The sequence below is a fragment of the Apteryx mantelli genome, chromosome 6, assembly GCF_036417845.1.
Source record: "Apteryx mantelli isolate bAptMan1 chromosome 6, bAptMan1.hap1, whole genome shotgun sequence".
Lineage (NCBI taxonomy): Eukaryota > Metazoa > Chordata > Aves > Apterygiformes > Apterygidae > Apteryx > Apteryx mantelli.
The window spans coordinates 7,335,963-7,353,029 of NC_089983.1; the positions used below are offsets into that span (position 1 = coordinate 7,335,963).

At 46.3% G+C, this 17,067-nt stretch overlaps 1 protein-coding gene across 3 annotated transcripts in view; it reads right to left on the bottom strand.

The window, feature by feature from the left end:
• Nucleotides 1–745: 745 nt before the first annotated feature.
• Nucleotides 746–17,067, bottom strand: part of SLX9 (SLX9 ribosome biogenesis factor) — a 66,640-nt gene continuing 50,318 nt past the window's right edge. For 2 of the 3 annotated variants that reach the window (XM_067298682.1, XM_067298683.1), the window contains exons 3-6: nt 15,092–15,160; nt 10,877–11,030; nt 4,463–4,531; nt 746–1,399 (exon numbers count right to left, since the gene is read on the bottom strand). In XM_067298682.1, coding sequence (XP_067154783.1) covers nt 1,276–1,399; nt 4,463–4,531; nt 10,877–11,030; nt 15,092–15,160 — 416 coding nt within the window. In that variant the 3' untranslated portion in view covers nt 746–1,275. The remainder of the gene's footprint in view (nt 1,400–4,462; nt 4,532–10,876; nt 11,031–15,091; nt 15,161–17,067) is intronic. The other variant, XM_067298684.1, reaches the window with a different exon arrangement.

The window sequence follows — 17,067 nt, forward strand, 5'->3', positions numbered from 1 at the left end:
GCTGAACCAGCCCCAGCCTTCCTGCCAAACAAGAGCAGGGGGACACTCGGGGCTACGGGCTGGAACAGCCTCTCCCATGCAGTTCTGTTTCCACAAAGGATTAGCCGTACCAATACTGTGTACTTGGGCCAGATCTCCCTCACCAAGAGACAATCAAGCAGAGAGAATGCAAAGGCTGAGGGTACTTTGAGAAGTGCGCAGTTTAATAATCACATACATGATGGCTAGTCCTGGACTCAACCGCCACGAGGTGAACAGCTGGCCTTACAAAGCAAGCTCTCCAACTTAAATCTGTGAACTGCTGGAACCTCCAGTCCAATAGGAATTCTGGTCTGACATCTGGCACTCCACCCCCTTTTTGGTGCCAACTAAATATTGCTAAATACGGCAGCAGTACAAAGAGTTTGACTTTGTTAACCATCTCCATTACTTTACTCTCTGCACTTGGATGTTTTCAGATGCTTCCTTTATGGCAAGCCAAGCAAGAAACACAACATAGGCTAGAAGAAATCAACATCACCCGCTCAAAGCACACATTTCCAGGGTAGCGGAAAGACAAGTCTAACTTAGATGTGATCTGCAATGATTTCAAGTGTCTTCTGTTGCATGCTGCAGCAGCAGTCTCATGATTAATTTTAAACATATAAGAAAAAAAAAAAACATTCTTTTAAGTAATTTTTTCAGTGATTGGAATAAGCTTGTATTTTAACTAGTAGTTATCAAAACAAGACCCAGGCAAACTCAGTACTGTGTGAAAGTGCATTTATTCCAAAGCTAAATTTTCATATAAAACAATGAACAGCAGCATCAATCCTTACACAGATCTACAACAGTCTTCTAGGCTCCAGGGTTTGGGGTCTTGAACAATCGCAACAGAGCACCAGGGAACTTCTTTTCAGAGTTGTCAGCAAAGAGTCGGAGAGAGGGAGAAAGAGAACAAAAAGCAGACACATTGCCAGTGGCATAATTTAAGAAATTGTGCCTGCTCACAAGAAGGCAGAAGGTGTCAAGACACTTCACAGGAAGCTTAATGTCTGCACAAAGATCTCACAGAACACCCTGCTCTCTGCAGGCTACTTGCCAAGGAGCAGCTGCCTCCATCAGGAGAGAACTGCATTATTCCTGCAGACAGAAAACAGGACTGTTGGGTTTAATAATCTGCTGGACTGCTTCCAAGGACTGAAGTGGCTGAGAGGCCATGTTGGTGCTGTGCTCGCTCATGGCCTGGAGCCCTCGCACTGGCTCCAGTGTGCACGTTCGGTCCCAGCTGATGCCCTAGAGGGGTTTACCTTCCTCCTGCCTTAGCCTCTTGGAGAGATGCTCATTGATGGCCATGAGTGGGTTGGCTTTGTACTTGGGATTCGTAATGACCTCATGAAATCGAGCCATTTCCTCCTCTCTGGAAAGAGAAAAAAAAACACACACACAAATGGTAAGTGCCTCACGCATAAGGAACTGAGCAGATAAGAACACAGCCCATACAGCAGCGGGTTTCTGTACAGACAGAATTATCCTTGGTGTAAACCTCAAAAGAAACAGTACAAGAAATAGACCTAATTCACCCAAGGCCAAAGCTTAAATTGTTGCCAGTTCCATGGGAGCCAGACACTTGATCTCATGCCACAAAGGCAAAGACAATCACGTTAGTGTCCACCATCACTTGGAAAATTCTGAGCTTTCCCATAGTAAATCAGGAACAAGAGACGGTGGGTATCCAGTAAATCTTCTAAGAATGAAAACTGCTTCAGAGTGCACCAGCCCAAAAGCAGATTCTGCATTTAAGAGCTCATAGCTCTGTGTATTGCTCAACACAGAGACTTAGTAGTCCTACTTGCAACACTAGTTAGACACCATGGGAGGAGCATGATAGAATTACCTCTGTATACTTGGATCACAGCTGGTTGCTGTGGAAATGATCTTGTCTTAAAAAGCAAGTAGGGCTATTGCTTCAGGAGAAGAACAAGAACAGAGCAGAAGGAATATAAATAAATAAATATATAAATAAATAAAAGGCTGAGTTTTCATATAAGCCACTGTGATTTCCCCATCTCCTCCAGACAGACTCCCAGGCTCTGCACGGCCCAGCCAGCCACACATCTCCACGTTCTCAGCAGTTCCTGTGGATAAGCAGAATGCTCCTCAGCTTGCAGCAGGCAGTTACTCCCTCTCTCTAGTATGTCCCTTCCCTTCAGTGCCAGCCCTATCCCTACCAGAGAAACAGAGAGAAAAGCCAAACTTGAAGCTCAGGGTGTGACAGCTGGGGCAATGAGGTGGAGGTTGGAGAAACTCCAGTCCTAACTGAAGTCCTAGAAAATAAACCTCATGATCTCCCTACTGGAAACCACAGTCTTTAAACAGTGCAGAACACTACGGTAGGATACATGCCAGTACTCAGCACAGGTGGCCAGTTTTGTGCAGAGGAGAAGACAGGAGGACATGCAAGTGATCTCACACCTGTTTGCTGATACAGAAGATGGTGGTGCAGTTGCCCATTCGGTTCTTGATCTGTGAAGTCCCAACTCAAGAAGCATTTCTCAACCATGAGCTCCAGAACAATGGCACATTGGTGGCACTCCAGGCCATGACCTTTGGGCTTCTGCAATGAGCTAAGGAAGGACTTATCCAGAAAGGCAGAGCTGAGATAAAAAGTCACCCCAGCAAGGACACTTGCCAAATGTGACCAACCAATAAACTTCTACAGTGGAAGAAGGCTCAGAGGAAATGGGCAAGGTACCCCTGAAGCTCAGGAAAAATGTAGGGTGTGACTTATTAACCACAGCTGTTGCACAGAAAGCTGACTTTAGCTCAACACAAAGGGGACCGGAGGGTGACCTTTGTTTTAGATAAGCAGCTGTATCAGTTGAGTGGATCAACTGGTTTAAATGTTTCTCCCTGAGACAGCCAGATCAGCATGGGGGGAAGAGTATATGTGGCTCAGCCCAACATAGAGTATAAAACCTGAACAACAAAAGACTCTGACACCAGTTCCAGGCAGAGGAGGATATTCACAGATTGCGCTTAAGAGAATGCTGGGATCCATAGACTTGTTCTCCTCAGCACCTGAAGCTGAACAGCCTAGAATTGACAGACAAAACCTGTAAGCACAGATCACAGAAAGCAAAGACTGCCAGATGACAGTGCCTAGCTCCAGGAGAGCTGTGCTGATGGAAAGTGAAGTTCTTGATGTCTGCTCGTGGAATAAAATATCTAGTAGATTATACAGAGGAGCAAGGAGTTACCAGCCACTTAATGAAGTCCAGGAATTATTCAAAAGCATTCAGTGCTTCATTCTACAAGAAAAGTTGTGGCAGGTGCCAATATACAGCTGACCCCACAAAGGATGTAAGGCTTGCAAGTCATCACTCCAGAGGTGATCCAGCAGAGCACTGTAGCTCCTGATGCTATGCAGGGATTCAGGAGCTCCTCCCCTATACAACCACTGGAGGCATTCCCAGAAGGTATCAGCTAGAACTAGGTGTGCCTGGTGTCATAGGAGACTAAGTCACAGCTGGATGTTGGCAGCTGCAACTCAGCAAGCTGAGAGAGAAGGAACGCACCACCTGGTTGATAAAGACATTGTCTGTGTCACACAAAGGGACACAGTACAGGCATGTTCACTTTGTAGAGTCAGAATCGAAAGGTCTCCAGTTAAGAAGTACTGGCTGCAGGAGAACACATATGTTCCCAGAGGAGCAGAAGCACTCATGGGGCAGTGGGATTTGAACCAGATGTCCCCATAAGTGGTGACATGGGGAACCAGAGTGGCAATCCATCCCCAAAGACAACTATGGTCAGTAGGGACAAGATGATAATTGGTCTGGGCTTCTACTGAAACCCCAGAGATCAGAAACAGCAGGCCCAAGCCAGCAATTTCTTTTCAATGAGACCAGGAAGGTGAATTATTAAAGGAGCAAGCCCATCTTCCTGTGCTCTCTTCACTTAGATACTGTGCAAGACAGAAGCAGAAGTGGACCAAATTCATCTGGAATGGATTGAGCCTGGTAGAGACTATGACAGAAGGGCACCCCCAAACACCCCACAGCACACAAAGGGGAGATTCAAAGCTGCAGTCTGCCACCTCTTTTCTGGAGCCTGCAGGTGTGCAAGACTTATGTCAGCATTAGGTACGTGGGCTCAAGCACTAGGCCCAAAATCCAGGTAACCCACTGCTTGTCCTGTCTCAGACAGCAAGGCAGAATAAGCATCAGATGTGCCTGTGCTCATGCACCTCCTGCACTGTGCAAGCATACAACTTGGGAGAAGCTGCACCCACAGGGGAGAATCACATAGTTCCCAAGTCACTCCCAATCGGAAGACTAGGGAAGTCCAGGCATCTCCCAAAAGGCTGCAGCAACTCTGAACACATAAAGGTGTACTAAAATATCAGAAAGTCCAGCAGAAAGGCAACATTGAGAAGATCTATGGGGAGCAGGGACCAGATACTCTGATGAGTGGTACTTACAAGAGCCTGCATTTCTGAGCTGGTTTCATGAGACAGAAGTCTGTTGGTTCTGCCTTTGCTTTCACATGGCTGTGGAGAGAAGATACAAAACAAGTGAGCGAATGTTATAGAGGAGAGGCAATTTAGCAATGGGTGAGGAGATGGAAAGAGTCCAGTGATTCTGAACCTGCCTTCCCAGAAAGTATAGGTAATTGCCCTGCACAGAAATGGTCCTGAAAAGCAATTATTTCCATAGCCAGACAGCAAGGGAAATGCAGACTCTTTCCGCAACACGCTGACAAGAGCTCAGGAATCAGGACTGCAAGGGCAGGAGGTAAATGCCCTTGAAAAAAATAGGATCACTTAACTCTAGAACTGGTCATTAACTGTCCATGCCTGGATCACTTTCTACTTATCGCTAACTTCCAGATTCAAGTGACACTGTTGCTTGGAGAAGAGATCCATTGAACTTCCCTTCCCCACCTGTCTAGTGTCATCCTTGCTCGTCTCACGTTCCTTGCCGAACACTACAGAGCTCCAGCACTGGCACATGTCAGTTATAGACATCACCACAGTTACTCAACAAGGAAGAAGGAGCTGCTGGCCTTGCTACTGACCAGTTCTGCTTCAGGTCTTGCAATGGGGCCACTGGAGTACAAGGTGCCACTTATATTTTAAGGTAACGAATGGCAATATTCCTTTCTCTCTATGAACACGCAAACAGGCAAACCTTTGGCTCAGAGAAGTTAACTGCAAATCAGTTAGCTAAACAGAAAGCACAACAGAGCTTCAGCTTTTACACTGAAACATGGAATCTAAAAATTCCCATGAATCTACAATAACAGGATGATGTACAACGTGCAGCTGAGGCACAGGGGCAAGCATAGATCTGCATGCTCTGCACCCATTTTTTAATTCTGGGTAAAGTCCAAGGAGACCAAAGTCATCATCCCATGCCAACCAGGAGCAGAAGTTTATCAAAGAGCCAACCCCAGAGCCCAAGAAAGGGACATGCAGAAAGGGCAGCAGTGGCTTTTGGGACTTGAAGTGCGCTAGGAGAGTTGCTGGTATAACTGGACATAAAGAAATGGAGAAGCAACTTCCACCCTTTGGGATTACATGGATATAGAGATGAACAGGAGAAGCAAGGGGGAAAGCAGTTTCAGAAGTGACCAGCCTGTTCAGTAGGACAAAAAGCCACCAGACTAGAACAGCTAGAAAACAGCAGCAGTAGGCAGACATCAGAGCTTCTGTGTACAAGTGTTCTGAGATGGGAGAAAAGCAGGACTTGCCTGGGGGGAATGAGGGATCTGGCTGAGAAGATGACAACCAATCCGGGGCAGCCCAAGGCAGTGATTGCACTCAGTTGAACACCTACAGATGCTCCTACAAAGGGATCCCATGACAATGCTCGGAGCAACATGGCAAAAATAAACCACTGAAAATATGTATTATTGGAACAGCGCTAGTCTTGGTAAGAACGCTTTGCAAGAGGTTTCTTGTTCACAGGAAGAAGTTTCTGGTCAAAGTCCTGTAACCCCCATCAGAAACAGCTGTGAATTTGGCCCAGTGGATTAGGCAGTCAGTCTCCATGAATGCAGGGGAAACCAGCTCAAGCTCTTCCTCTGCTCACCAAAGGGCAGGACCCTGATGCAGCACAAAACATACCTACCAGGCTCTCAGTGGGGCCTGCTGCTGCATCTCACTAAGTGCAGATTGGGAGGAAAAAAAATTAAGTGCCAAATGTTTTCAGAGAACAGGGTGGGAAGCAACTTTCCTGGTTATCCAGTGGCATCTTAGCACATGAGCACAAGGAGACAGACTGCCCACAGAGCAGCTCCCCTCCAGCTGACTAGGCTCACAACTGCAACATCTGGATCTGAGACAAGCAATGACACGTTAGCCACAGCAGGCAGCATCTGCAAAAGAGCGAGGCTCAGGAGCACCCTGCCAGCACCTGCAGCCAGGGACCAATCTGTCACGGGGCCAGTCCCAGCACCTCCCCAACCTGATCTGTATCAGAGCTCTTCAGGTCTCTCAACGTTAGGAAAAACAACAGTTCTTCAAGTTCTCTTCAAGATAGCAGGATATGACCTTTTGCTGGCAGCATTACAGTGACCTCCACTCCCTATTTTCCTCTGACCCTCTACCCTCCATCCTTTTATTCTGTTTTTCTCCATCATTCCTTTCTTTCTCCTCCCCTGCCCCACATTCCTTCACCCCACTCAGTTTCATCATCCCACTCTATTTGATTAGTTCCTACTCCTTTTCTTCAGCTCTCCCCCTTCCCATCCTCATCCGTATCAGTTTTCCTCAAGGGGGATCCTGGAGGACCCAAGCTCATGAGGGCTGTTCTCACCACTATCCCCTTCACACCTGATTGACTTTCTGCCCAGGGCTGCACGTCCCAGTATCCAAGCTCCCTGCTGAACCAGATGAATCCAAACAACATGGATGTTTGTTAGCCAGCCACTGCAGCGCGGAAGCTATTCAGGAAATGGGAGCCAGGCAGATCAATGCCTGCACACTGCTCACTTACCCTTCTGTCCCTGCCGTGGTCACCCTGGTACTGCTGGTGTTATGTAACAGGCCTGAGAAGTCATGAGGCAGTGCAAGCAGCAAGAGCAGATAAACAGCTACAGGGGTTTGAGCAGCTCCCCCTCATGCTGCTGTATCCACTGGTATTACACTACACAGCAAGAGCAGGAAGCATCTCTACTCACTTTATGTTCATTAACTATTTGGCGCAGGAGCAATTTCCTGGTCACTGCCCCAGTTTGCCTAAATCATTCAAGGCAGCATAGAGAAATCCCTTCCAAAGTCAGATGGCAACCCACAATCACCAGAGTGGGGGTTTGCAAAACCTGTGTGTGCCCCCAAGTCCCCATGACAGTTTTTTCAAAGGGAAGTAGGTCTCAAATAGCTCTGCAGATGGTAACCTTGCTCAAAGAAAAGCCTTTCCAGAGTGCACCATTGGGCCCTACAAGATCACGTGTTCCAGAGGCTGTGCCTCTCAGGACAACTTCCTCTAGGACACTCCATAATGATGCAGGACTGCTTCCTCTAGGACACTCCATAAGGATGCAGGACTGCTTTAAGGTGCCAAGTCCACTTTTGCTTTTGGGAAGAGCCGCATCACTGTTTAAAGGGGCTGGATGCTTTTGAGGGCTTTTCAGGTCCACGCAACACCTCTGCCCCACTGGTCTGACTGGTTCAAAAGCCTGTTGTCTGAATTTCCCCTAACAAATCACCAGGACACTGCCTGCTCACTCGGACTGTGAATGGTAGCCCTGTTTCATTACGCTTCATTGCCTTCATTCATTATAAATCAGAATAAAAACCTCACTGTAATGCTCTCTTACCCAGCAGGAGATCAAATTCCTGGAGAATCTAATCTTTTATTAATAATGCTGACAAATCACCAGAGTATTACCCTTCATTTATGTAATGATTCAAATCCTATAAAAACCTCCTCTGATTATTTCAAACACTTATGCACATACATCCTCATGCAGTACAGGAAGCCACAAGCCAGCAAGGGGATTAGTCTTCCATGGAGGGAAGAGCACTGTAGCTCTTCCACCCCAGTTGCAAGAGGGACTGATTTTTGGTTGACATGTCACAGGCAATGTCAGCCCATGTCAAACTTCCACATCAGCTGTACTGACTGCAGACAGTGCTGGCCAACACCAAATTTCTCAGCCAGAGCAGTGCTGCTCTACCCTGCTGTGCCCTAGTCCCACCAGGCTTTCTAGATAATAGAGCCTTGCAGCCAAAGTGAAAACAGAGCCAGAAGACGAGCTCAATCTTTCAGAAGAGAAGAGCTGCCAGAGTCCCACAGAAAGATCTTGGAGAGACAGAGAAAGGGAGATGGAGCTGACAGCACTGCTCTGAGGATATCAGGCTAAAAGCTTGTGTAAGACCACAGGAAGCTTCTACATGTACTGCACGTCCTTTGCCATAAAATATATTACAGAAACAGAAGATTGACTGTAGTGGATCAGATGGAGGGACCATTTTGGCTAGTATTCTCCATTAAAGCAGCCCATAGCAGATGGCCAGGGAAGAGCATAATAATAGGGAAAGCGTATGTCTACATCTTCGCTAGCATCTGCAACTCAGAGACTTTGAGCCAGGTGCAGCGTGTATGCGTGCAGTAATCCTCAGTGGAGTTCTCCTCATCGGATCTGTCAGGTCTTGCCTGAACACGCAGCCATGACATCCTGCAGCAAGGAGCTGCTCAGAGCACAGAGCCTCCTTGTGTTAGGACTAAACCTGCTATTCACTAGCTTTGTTAGATGCCCCTATTTCTCATACTGGAAAAAAAAGATGAACCGCTTCCTCTCCATATCACGCTTGACTTTATAGACTATTACATTCCCAAGCCTCCTTGTCTCCACCTCCTTTTGAGGCTGAGGACTCCCCAGCTCACTTAGTCATCCCTCGTACAGAAGCTGTCCCAGACCTTTGACCATCATCCTCGTCGACTTTCTCTGAATCTTTTTCAGTTCTACTTTATCTTTTGAGATAGCCCAGAATTGCAAGCTGCAGGGACACCAGGAATTTGTACTAAACTATGCAGCCACCCAGGACAAGAATCCCCACAGGAAGCACCTGACTTGTCCTTCCTCACCTGTATGTACTTTCTGCAAGCCATTCTCCTGGATAGTAGGGGGGCAGCCTCCAAGGGAGAAGGGGGAAAATTATGAGGGGGAACAATGCCTGAACACACTCTGGAGTCGGGTGCCACATCACCACTCAAAGAGGGCAAAAACACCTATTTATCCTTAGGCTAAGACATGGCACAGAGCTCCATCCAGTCAAACCTCAGTGCTCTAGAAGACCTGAAACTCTGAGTATTTCTGCTGCCCATTCCCACTGAAAGAGAAGGCAGACTTAGTAAATAGCTGCATAAAGGAAAAAAAAAGAAAGAAAAGAAATGCTATTCAAAGAATTAGAAGCCAAGTTAAAGAAGGAAATATTTTCCCTTGCTTAGACACAATTTAGGTACATAGCTGCTGTTTGCCTGAGGGGTAGACTTCTAGAAGCACAAGGAACTGCCAACTCAGCCAGACTCTGTAGGTGAGCATCCCACCTGGGTCAGAGTTTATTTCTGGGGTGTCCGGCAAGTCACAAGAGAGTTCATGGTATCTTCAGCCTTGCTCTGCAACCAAAGAACAGGCTGCTTTGCCAGATAGCCTTATACTTGGCTGTTCTCTAATCCAAATGCCTGCTTATTACGGTCAAAACAAGTTTCTAGTTCCAACCGCTACAGAGCAACTGGAGAAGAGGGACAAGCGCTTATGCAGCACGCAGAGCTCTTTTATTCTGCACTGGGGGACAAAAAAGCAGCTGCAGTACTAACCAGATGGCCAGGCGAGCACTGTATTTAAAAAGAGAAAGCAAAAGGGCAATCAGAACCCACCCTAGGGCTGGCCGGGATGGTTGAAGCATGAGTTTCACAGGATCAGAGGCATGGGAATATAGATTACACAGTAGATTACAAAGCAGTGCCGAGATGGCAAAGGGAGCAAACCCAGTGCAATTTCCAACCAACTTAACTGGCAACTGCAGAGGAGAAAACACAGGGTCAGGTACCTAGCAGGCTCCTGGCAAGGCAGAAACAGCTTTTCTCTTCCAGTACAATAAACAGAAAGCAAATACCATCTTTCTGCTCTTGTCCAAAGTCACGTTCCAAGCCAACAGGGCAACCAAAGAGTCTGGCCAAGGAATAAAGCTGTGTTCTAAGGTTTCAAACTCCCTCAGGAGAAAGCCTGAAGGTTTGGAAGGACAGAACAGCAGGCTGCAAGGTGGCCAGAGGCCCACATGGGAAGGGAGCCAAAAATCCTAGCAGGCAGCACTGTTCTCTGAAACCTGGCTCTCCAAATCCACGCCCTTCTGTTGCACCACGGCTGTGTGAACACAGGCAAGTCAAACCCCTCTGTTTTCCCACTTGCAAAACAAGAACCACCACCTTAGTTCCCTTTGAATGCTGCAGACAGAACCTGCAAGAAGAGAAAGGATTTCTCTTATTTTCTCTTGTTTTGTTCGCTGAAGGTGACACTCAGGACAGCTTTCATTATAAAACACACTTCAAGGGCAAATTCTCAAGCAAGCGCAGCAGTATTGCACTCTGGACGCTTGTGTGTCAATCCTGCAGCTCCCAAGAGGGTTGGTTGCTCCCAATTTGTCTCCTGCTAAGCTGCATCTGAGGAAACCAGTTCCCCTCTTAACTGGAGATTCAGAAGGCCCATTTAGGCCTTTTCCTGTGGCCAGTGAAACATGGAAAGAGGTGAAATGTAGCTGAGAACGAGGCCCTGTTCTCCTGACTGCCGGCACCAAACTTCCATTGCCTGTAGCTACAAACTGAGCTGCAGGGCATTTTATCCTGTGTGAAGAAGGAAAATACATGGCCCATCCCCAAATGACACATACCTCTTGGGTGGCTTCTTGCCCCTGCCACCTGTGGTCAAGTCAAAGAGCTCAGGTAGGGCTTCCATCAGTGGCTGCATGTCTCCCACCACAGGTGTTGCTTTCCGCTTGGCTTCAGCTTTTTGCTTCTGCTTGGCTAGCTTCACACTTTCTATTTCTGAGTCAGAAACAGTACATTAGTGGGGGCAAGGGGAAGCATTTCCAAGAGATACTCCCTGATCTCCGAAATTTATAATTTGTTTCACTCTCTGCAGGGACAACAGATAAGTAGTCATTTAAAACAAGGAAAGACTGAAAATAATGCAGCTGGGTCGTCCTCCCTCCTTTGTTTGCCTATAACTGCACCCACCTCTATCAGCATTTGCAATGGGAAGTGGAATTCCCAGAATCATTTTGTCTGAACTGTTTCCATTCCTTGCAACATGGCATGTGAGACTGTTCACTGCTCACAGCAACACAGCACAGGAGTCTGCTACGAGCCTCCAGATGACCTCCAGGATCCACCAATCTGTCCCAAATGTCCCAGGATGATGCCACCAGGAACAGCTAGAGCTCAGCATGATCAACATGTTTCCTTTCCTTCTGCCAGACGATCACTGGGCCTAGAAACTAGCTACGTTGCCTTGACACCATTAGGAGTGCCAGTACGGTGGGGGACATGATGGAGAACTCTACTTCTCCCATGGTGCATTCAGTTAAGGCCACAGCAGAAGAGCAGGCCTCTGCTTACAGCTTTGAACAAACATACTCTGCACTCCTCAGAGAAAACCCGACCCTCTGATCGAGGCCAGCCAGCTCGTCAGCACTGTGCTTCCTTTACCGTGGCCACCATCCTTCCCCTCAACCAGGCCAACACTGTATGAATGCATTTCAAGGACAAGATTCAGCTCTAAGCTGAGAACTCCTCATATGGACATTATGGAGCACAGTGACAACAATCACGCGGCCAAGTTAGTCAGTACAGGAAGAACTATGGCTGTCGATGCAATGTGGCCACAGAAGCAGGACTGTCATCAGCAAAAGTATTTTTGGTGGAAACAAAAAGCAGTCAGTGCCACTCTACAGACCACAGACAAGACGCCATCTGGAATTCTGGGTCTAATCCTGGTGCTCCATTCAAGAAAGCAGCACTCCAATTCATTGGATAGCTGGTTGTTCCTTTAATACTGCTGTCCTGTTCACTCCCCAACTAAGCTGTTTGAGTCAAACAGCAACAGTTCTTGATGAACTGCAATTTTTGCTGTACATGGATGTTTGTGACAAATCAGGATTGTAAATGCTTCTCCTCTCAGGAATCCCTGCCAAGAACACAGCTTTCTGTTCTGCATCACTTCTTTTTTTGGTCTGGCTTTATGAAGCTGGCTACTTTAGAGCTTTCATAAACATTATGTGCTCAAAATTTTCAGACACCTGATTCTGAGCAAACATCCCAAATTCTTTTCCTATGAAGTCTTCTTCATCCTTGGAGCCATACGATATATATATTTTTAAATGCACATAGTTCTAATATCTAAAGCATTGCATAATTTTTTTTCCCCGCTCTAGTCTTTCCTGAGATGATTTATTGGAATGGAAGAAATCTCCAAGTTTTGCATTTGCACTACTGGGCTGAACTTTAGTTCCCAGGGTCTTGGCATCCAATGTCAAAAAAACAGGCCTGGGATAACAAGAAACAACAAACTCCTGGGAAGATTTAGGAAAACAGAGATTTAAAGATAACAATTTCAGTAAAGTTGAGTTCTCTTTTTGGGGGTGAGGGGAGAGGACCAAGCAAATATCGCAAAACCCACTATAAAAATGACAAGCTATCGGCATCAGACAAAATCAATAAGCTTCAGTTTTAGTTCACTGAAGCTCTTTGAGGTCAGTTATCACAATGTTAAAGTGCTCAGTGTCACTGAAAAAACACCATCTTGGGAAACAGGAGTTCATTTCGCTCCAACAGCTAATAATATCAGTTTCTTTATTGATATGTATATAGGCTCTTTCCAGCTATTCAGTTTTTGTCTCAATAAAAAGCTGCACACCCAGTACCAACACTTGCTGACTTTTTTTACAGATATCTTAGGGGACTTGGCTAGCCTTAGTACGGCATTTGCTAAGACAATGCTGGCATTTGCCAACTGGCTGCAAGTTTAGCGGGGGCGAAAAGAGGGCGAGCAATTAGGTACTTCCCTATCTGTAAAGCACTTCCAATACCTAGCATCTTCTCAGACAGATAATTTAGGCTGAAATTTTCTATCTTGGGGTTCTCTCCAAAGCAAAGCCTGTGCATTTCATTTCCCTTCACTCAGTTTAGTAATTTTAGAGCCAAGAGAGGGGAAAGGAGCCCGTGCCAGGGCCAAAACAAAATATGTCATCTTGAGAAAGACTGCTGCCGTAAAGACATACATGCAGGAGGGCAGGTTTGAGAGCACATGAGAGCCTGCTTCCGGACTTTCCCCATCTTCAGCGTGATTGACCTTGAATATTGGAGCAGTAGCATCAAAGTCCAAGACCTCGTCCTCTGTTTCTTGCAGGAAATGCAAGACATGAATTCTGTGTACCCCTTTTCTGTGATTTCACTGTCATTAAGATGCTGCTGAGAACCTTCCTTCCTCTACAGCATCTGCTACCAGTCATGATTAGAGACAGGATATTAGACTAGGGAAAGCTCAGTTGTGCTCCAGCAGACCCTTCCAATATTCCCACAATAGTATCAGATACACACACAGGGAGAACACTTTAGGAGCACTGAAATTGCAACCAGCAGGCCAGATGTCAGGACTATCACAACCATCTATGTGTTGTGCCTGACTGAGGGTTGCAGATGTCAAGGTAACTTGGAAGTTTGGTGATGGAAAGGAAGTTTCCTTAGCACTCATTGTGTTAAATTGCCATCTTTTTATGTAAGGGAAGCCAGAGACACCTTAACTGTGACTGGTGAAATCACAGGCTGATGGACTCAAGCTCAGAGAGCAGCGAGAGCTCAGGAGCAGAGAACATATGGTGCAGCAGAAAGACACACCGCTCAACCCCCCCCACAGTCTGGCAGCAATTCTGCCGGGCAGATAGGTGTTAAGGGAAAAGCCTGCCCCAAGAACAACTCCAGGTGGTAAGAGGAATCTTCCTGCTACACCCCATACATACCAAAGCAGAGCCCCAGGAGTTGATGCTCTAAGGCTCCTTCTGCTGAAAGCATAGAGCTACTAGTCAGAGAGAAGCTGCCACGTTCCCTACTCCACTTGGAAAGGAAGACAAAGCCATCTCACCTGCCCTCTGGAAGGGTCCTCAGACAAGACCACCTTGAACTGTTCTGCAGGAGGAGGCCCCCCAACTCTCATCTGCAACTCCCTGCTCCCACTGGCACCTGAAATGGGTGCCAGGCACACAGGTGTGCAACAAAGTAAGATCTGAGCTTTTAAGTGATTCAGTACATTAGGACAGGTAGCACATAACTAATAAGAAAACAGAGTACCTCAGAGTACCACAGCTGAAAGTCTTACTGTACTGCAATACTTGAAATGAAAATACAAACAATTCCCACAGAAAACAGGAGCACTTCTGCCATGGGCTGGTTTTGTTTGGCTCTTATTTCACAGCCTCTAGAAAGGCAAAACTGTCTGGTAGGTGGGTTCACTGACCCGTGGCATATGGGAAAGAGCAGTAGCACAACTAGTATTCCCCAGACGCTTTCCTTATCAAGGGGCACAAGGCCCTACTGCAGACTTCCACAACTGCTCACAGAGACGGGGGATTAACTGCTGGCTGTGTGGGGCTCGGCTTCAGGCTGTCCTACCATCCATACAGCTCTTCAGGAGCCATCTAGCCCATGCTGCGACTGTACAGCTAGTAGTATCTCTACTGCATCCTTAACAGTACAGAGCAACAAGTTAAACCCTACAGTGGCACAGTGTCTTACCTGGAGGCCATGTGAATGGCTTTATGTAGTCTCTTATACCACACATGGAGGAAGATCAAAAACAGCTTTGAGGTAAAGACTCAGTCTGAGTGTTAAACGCCCTCTGGAAAGAGAGACAACACCTGGGACTTCTATCCCATGTACTGGGGAGCAGACTTGAAGGTTTCTGAGAAGCATTCAGCCTCCACGGCCTATAGCCTTTGCTCTGACACTGCCCAATACTTCCACCCACACAACACGCCTCATTTACAGAGAAATCCAATAGAGTCACCCTGTGAGATGCACGTGACACAGCTATTTTTTGGAGGAGTACTTACTCTGTAGCCATCTTTCTTTCCTCAGCTTCATTTTTTCTTTTTTTGAAAGAATTGTTTTCTCTTCTACACCTGGAGGGGGGGAAAAAAAAAGAAAAAAAGAAAAAAAAGAGATGTAAGATGGAGCCTGGCTACTGCATACAGCTGTGTCGGGCACTTCATAAAGATAACACTGCAGAGCCCATAAAATTTTGTTCAGCCTTTTCCACTTTTGAATTTGTCAGCGTGTCAGACAGGCTGCATCTCAATCCATAGCTGAACAAATCAAAACTGGCTCCCTGTCAGCTGAGAAGTAAGAAATAAGGAACAAGATTAGATTAGCAGCAGCAGCCCAGGCCCTGTTTTCTCAGACTAAGTAGCTGTTCTTGAGCAATGCTTTTCAAGAGAACTTTACTCTCAATCTGCTACATTCCTGCGGGAATCTGGCCTGAATAGACTGGTGTTTCCTTCTGAAAACTAGCCACAAGTGCTGATCACTCCCAAAACATCTATGCAATAAGATGAGCTGCCGCAACGGTCTGAATTAGGCCTAGTTCTATTTCCCTTTTGAGGTTGCATGAGCAACAGATTACTAAGCTAAGATAAATCTAACAAACCAGTGAGGACAAATTCAGAGGGACCTAAATATTCCAGTAGTGGGAGCAGAAAGCAAGTTTCAAACTGAAAATATGCAGACTGATAAAGCTAGGGAAAAAAAATAGCAACACAGACTGCAGACATCCAGGAGATATAAAGAGTAACAGTGTTCTGGGAGGGCTATGGGGCATCCACGTAATGGCAAGCAGTTCACCAAAGTCCTCAACTTCCGCTTAGCCAATATGTAGTGGGGAGGGAAAGGAGTGGAAATGTTCTGAAAAATCCAGGTATATGGCACCCATAGAGAGCAGCCAGTTATTAATAGCTTGTAAATAAAGGCTAGCAACAACTAAACACTGAATTCACTACTTGGAGACCAGCTGATATCCAATAGCAAGGAAAATAAAGACATAAATATTTTTACTGGAGATTCATTACAGACACTATAAAATCTTATCTTTAGTGTTTTAAAAAGAAAAAAAAGAAAAAAAAAAGACTTCAGTCTACTGAAATGTCCTGGGAATATTGCTACAGGAATGCTAATAGAGGAAGAATCTCCCCAAACGCTACTCCTCTCACCTTAGGCTGTTCTTAAGTGTGGTAAAGAAGAAATACCCCTTTTCTCCCCCTTCAAACAGTAATCAAAGAAACAGGATAAAGGAATTCAATACAACTCTGAAAATAATTCACTGAAGAGAACTTCTCCGAAGCTTCGAACCTTTCGGGATGATTTAAACAAAAGCAGGATCATAATTGAATCACTTCAATGCCTTAAGACTAGAACAAACCTGCTTAGGGCGGGGGGGGGGGCTTTTTCATAACGCTAACGACAACAAAAAGTTTCGAGTTTCTAGAGGACAAGGAGAATGAAGCTACAGTTCTCATTATCTCTTATCCCAGAAAAAAAAAAAAGACGTTACTGTGATTTATCTACCTAAAAGCCAGAAATAAAACCATACCTAGAAGCTATCACTTATTTACAAAGCGCAGGGTTGTCTTAAAGCATTTGTTGTGACTGAAGCTACTGTCCATGTTTCCCCCACCTACATACAGCACTAAATCAAGCACACCCTCAGCTGGGTACACATCCAGGCCTAGGTCGCGCCAAGGGCCCAGCTGAGCGCTGCAGGACCAGGGCGGAAGCCATGGCCAGACAGGGTTCCTCCTGCAGCCCCTCCTCTCCCACGGCAAACAAAATGGGCAAAACCCTAGGCATTTTAAGGGTTAACCTCCTGAACCCACTTGCCGTGGGACCAAAGCAGGTGCTAAAGCAACCGACTTAATATTAATTTGAGTCTTCATGAAAATGTGAATCGTCATGAACCATTCCCGGTGATTTGAGGGGGACTTGTACCTCACCCGAGCGTCCCCACCGAGATGTCTGAATGGGGACTGCAGTTCCC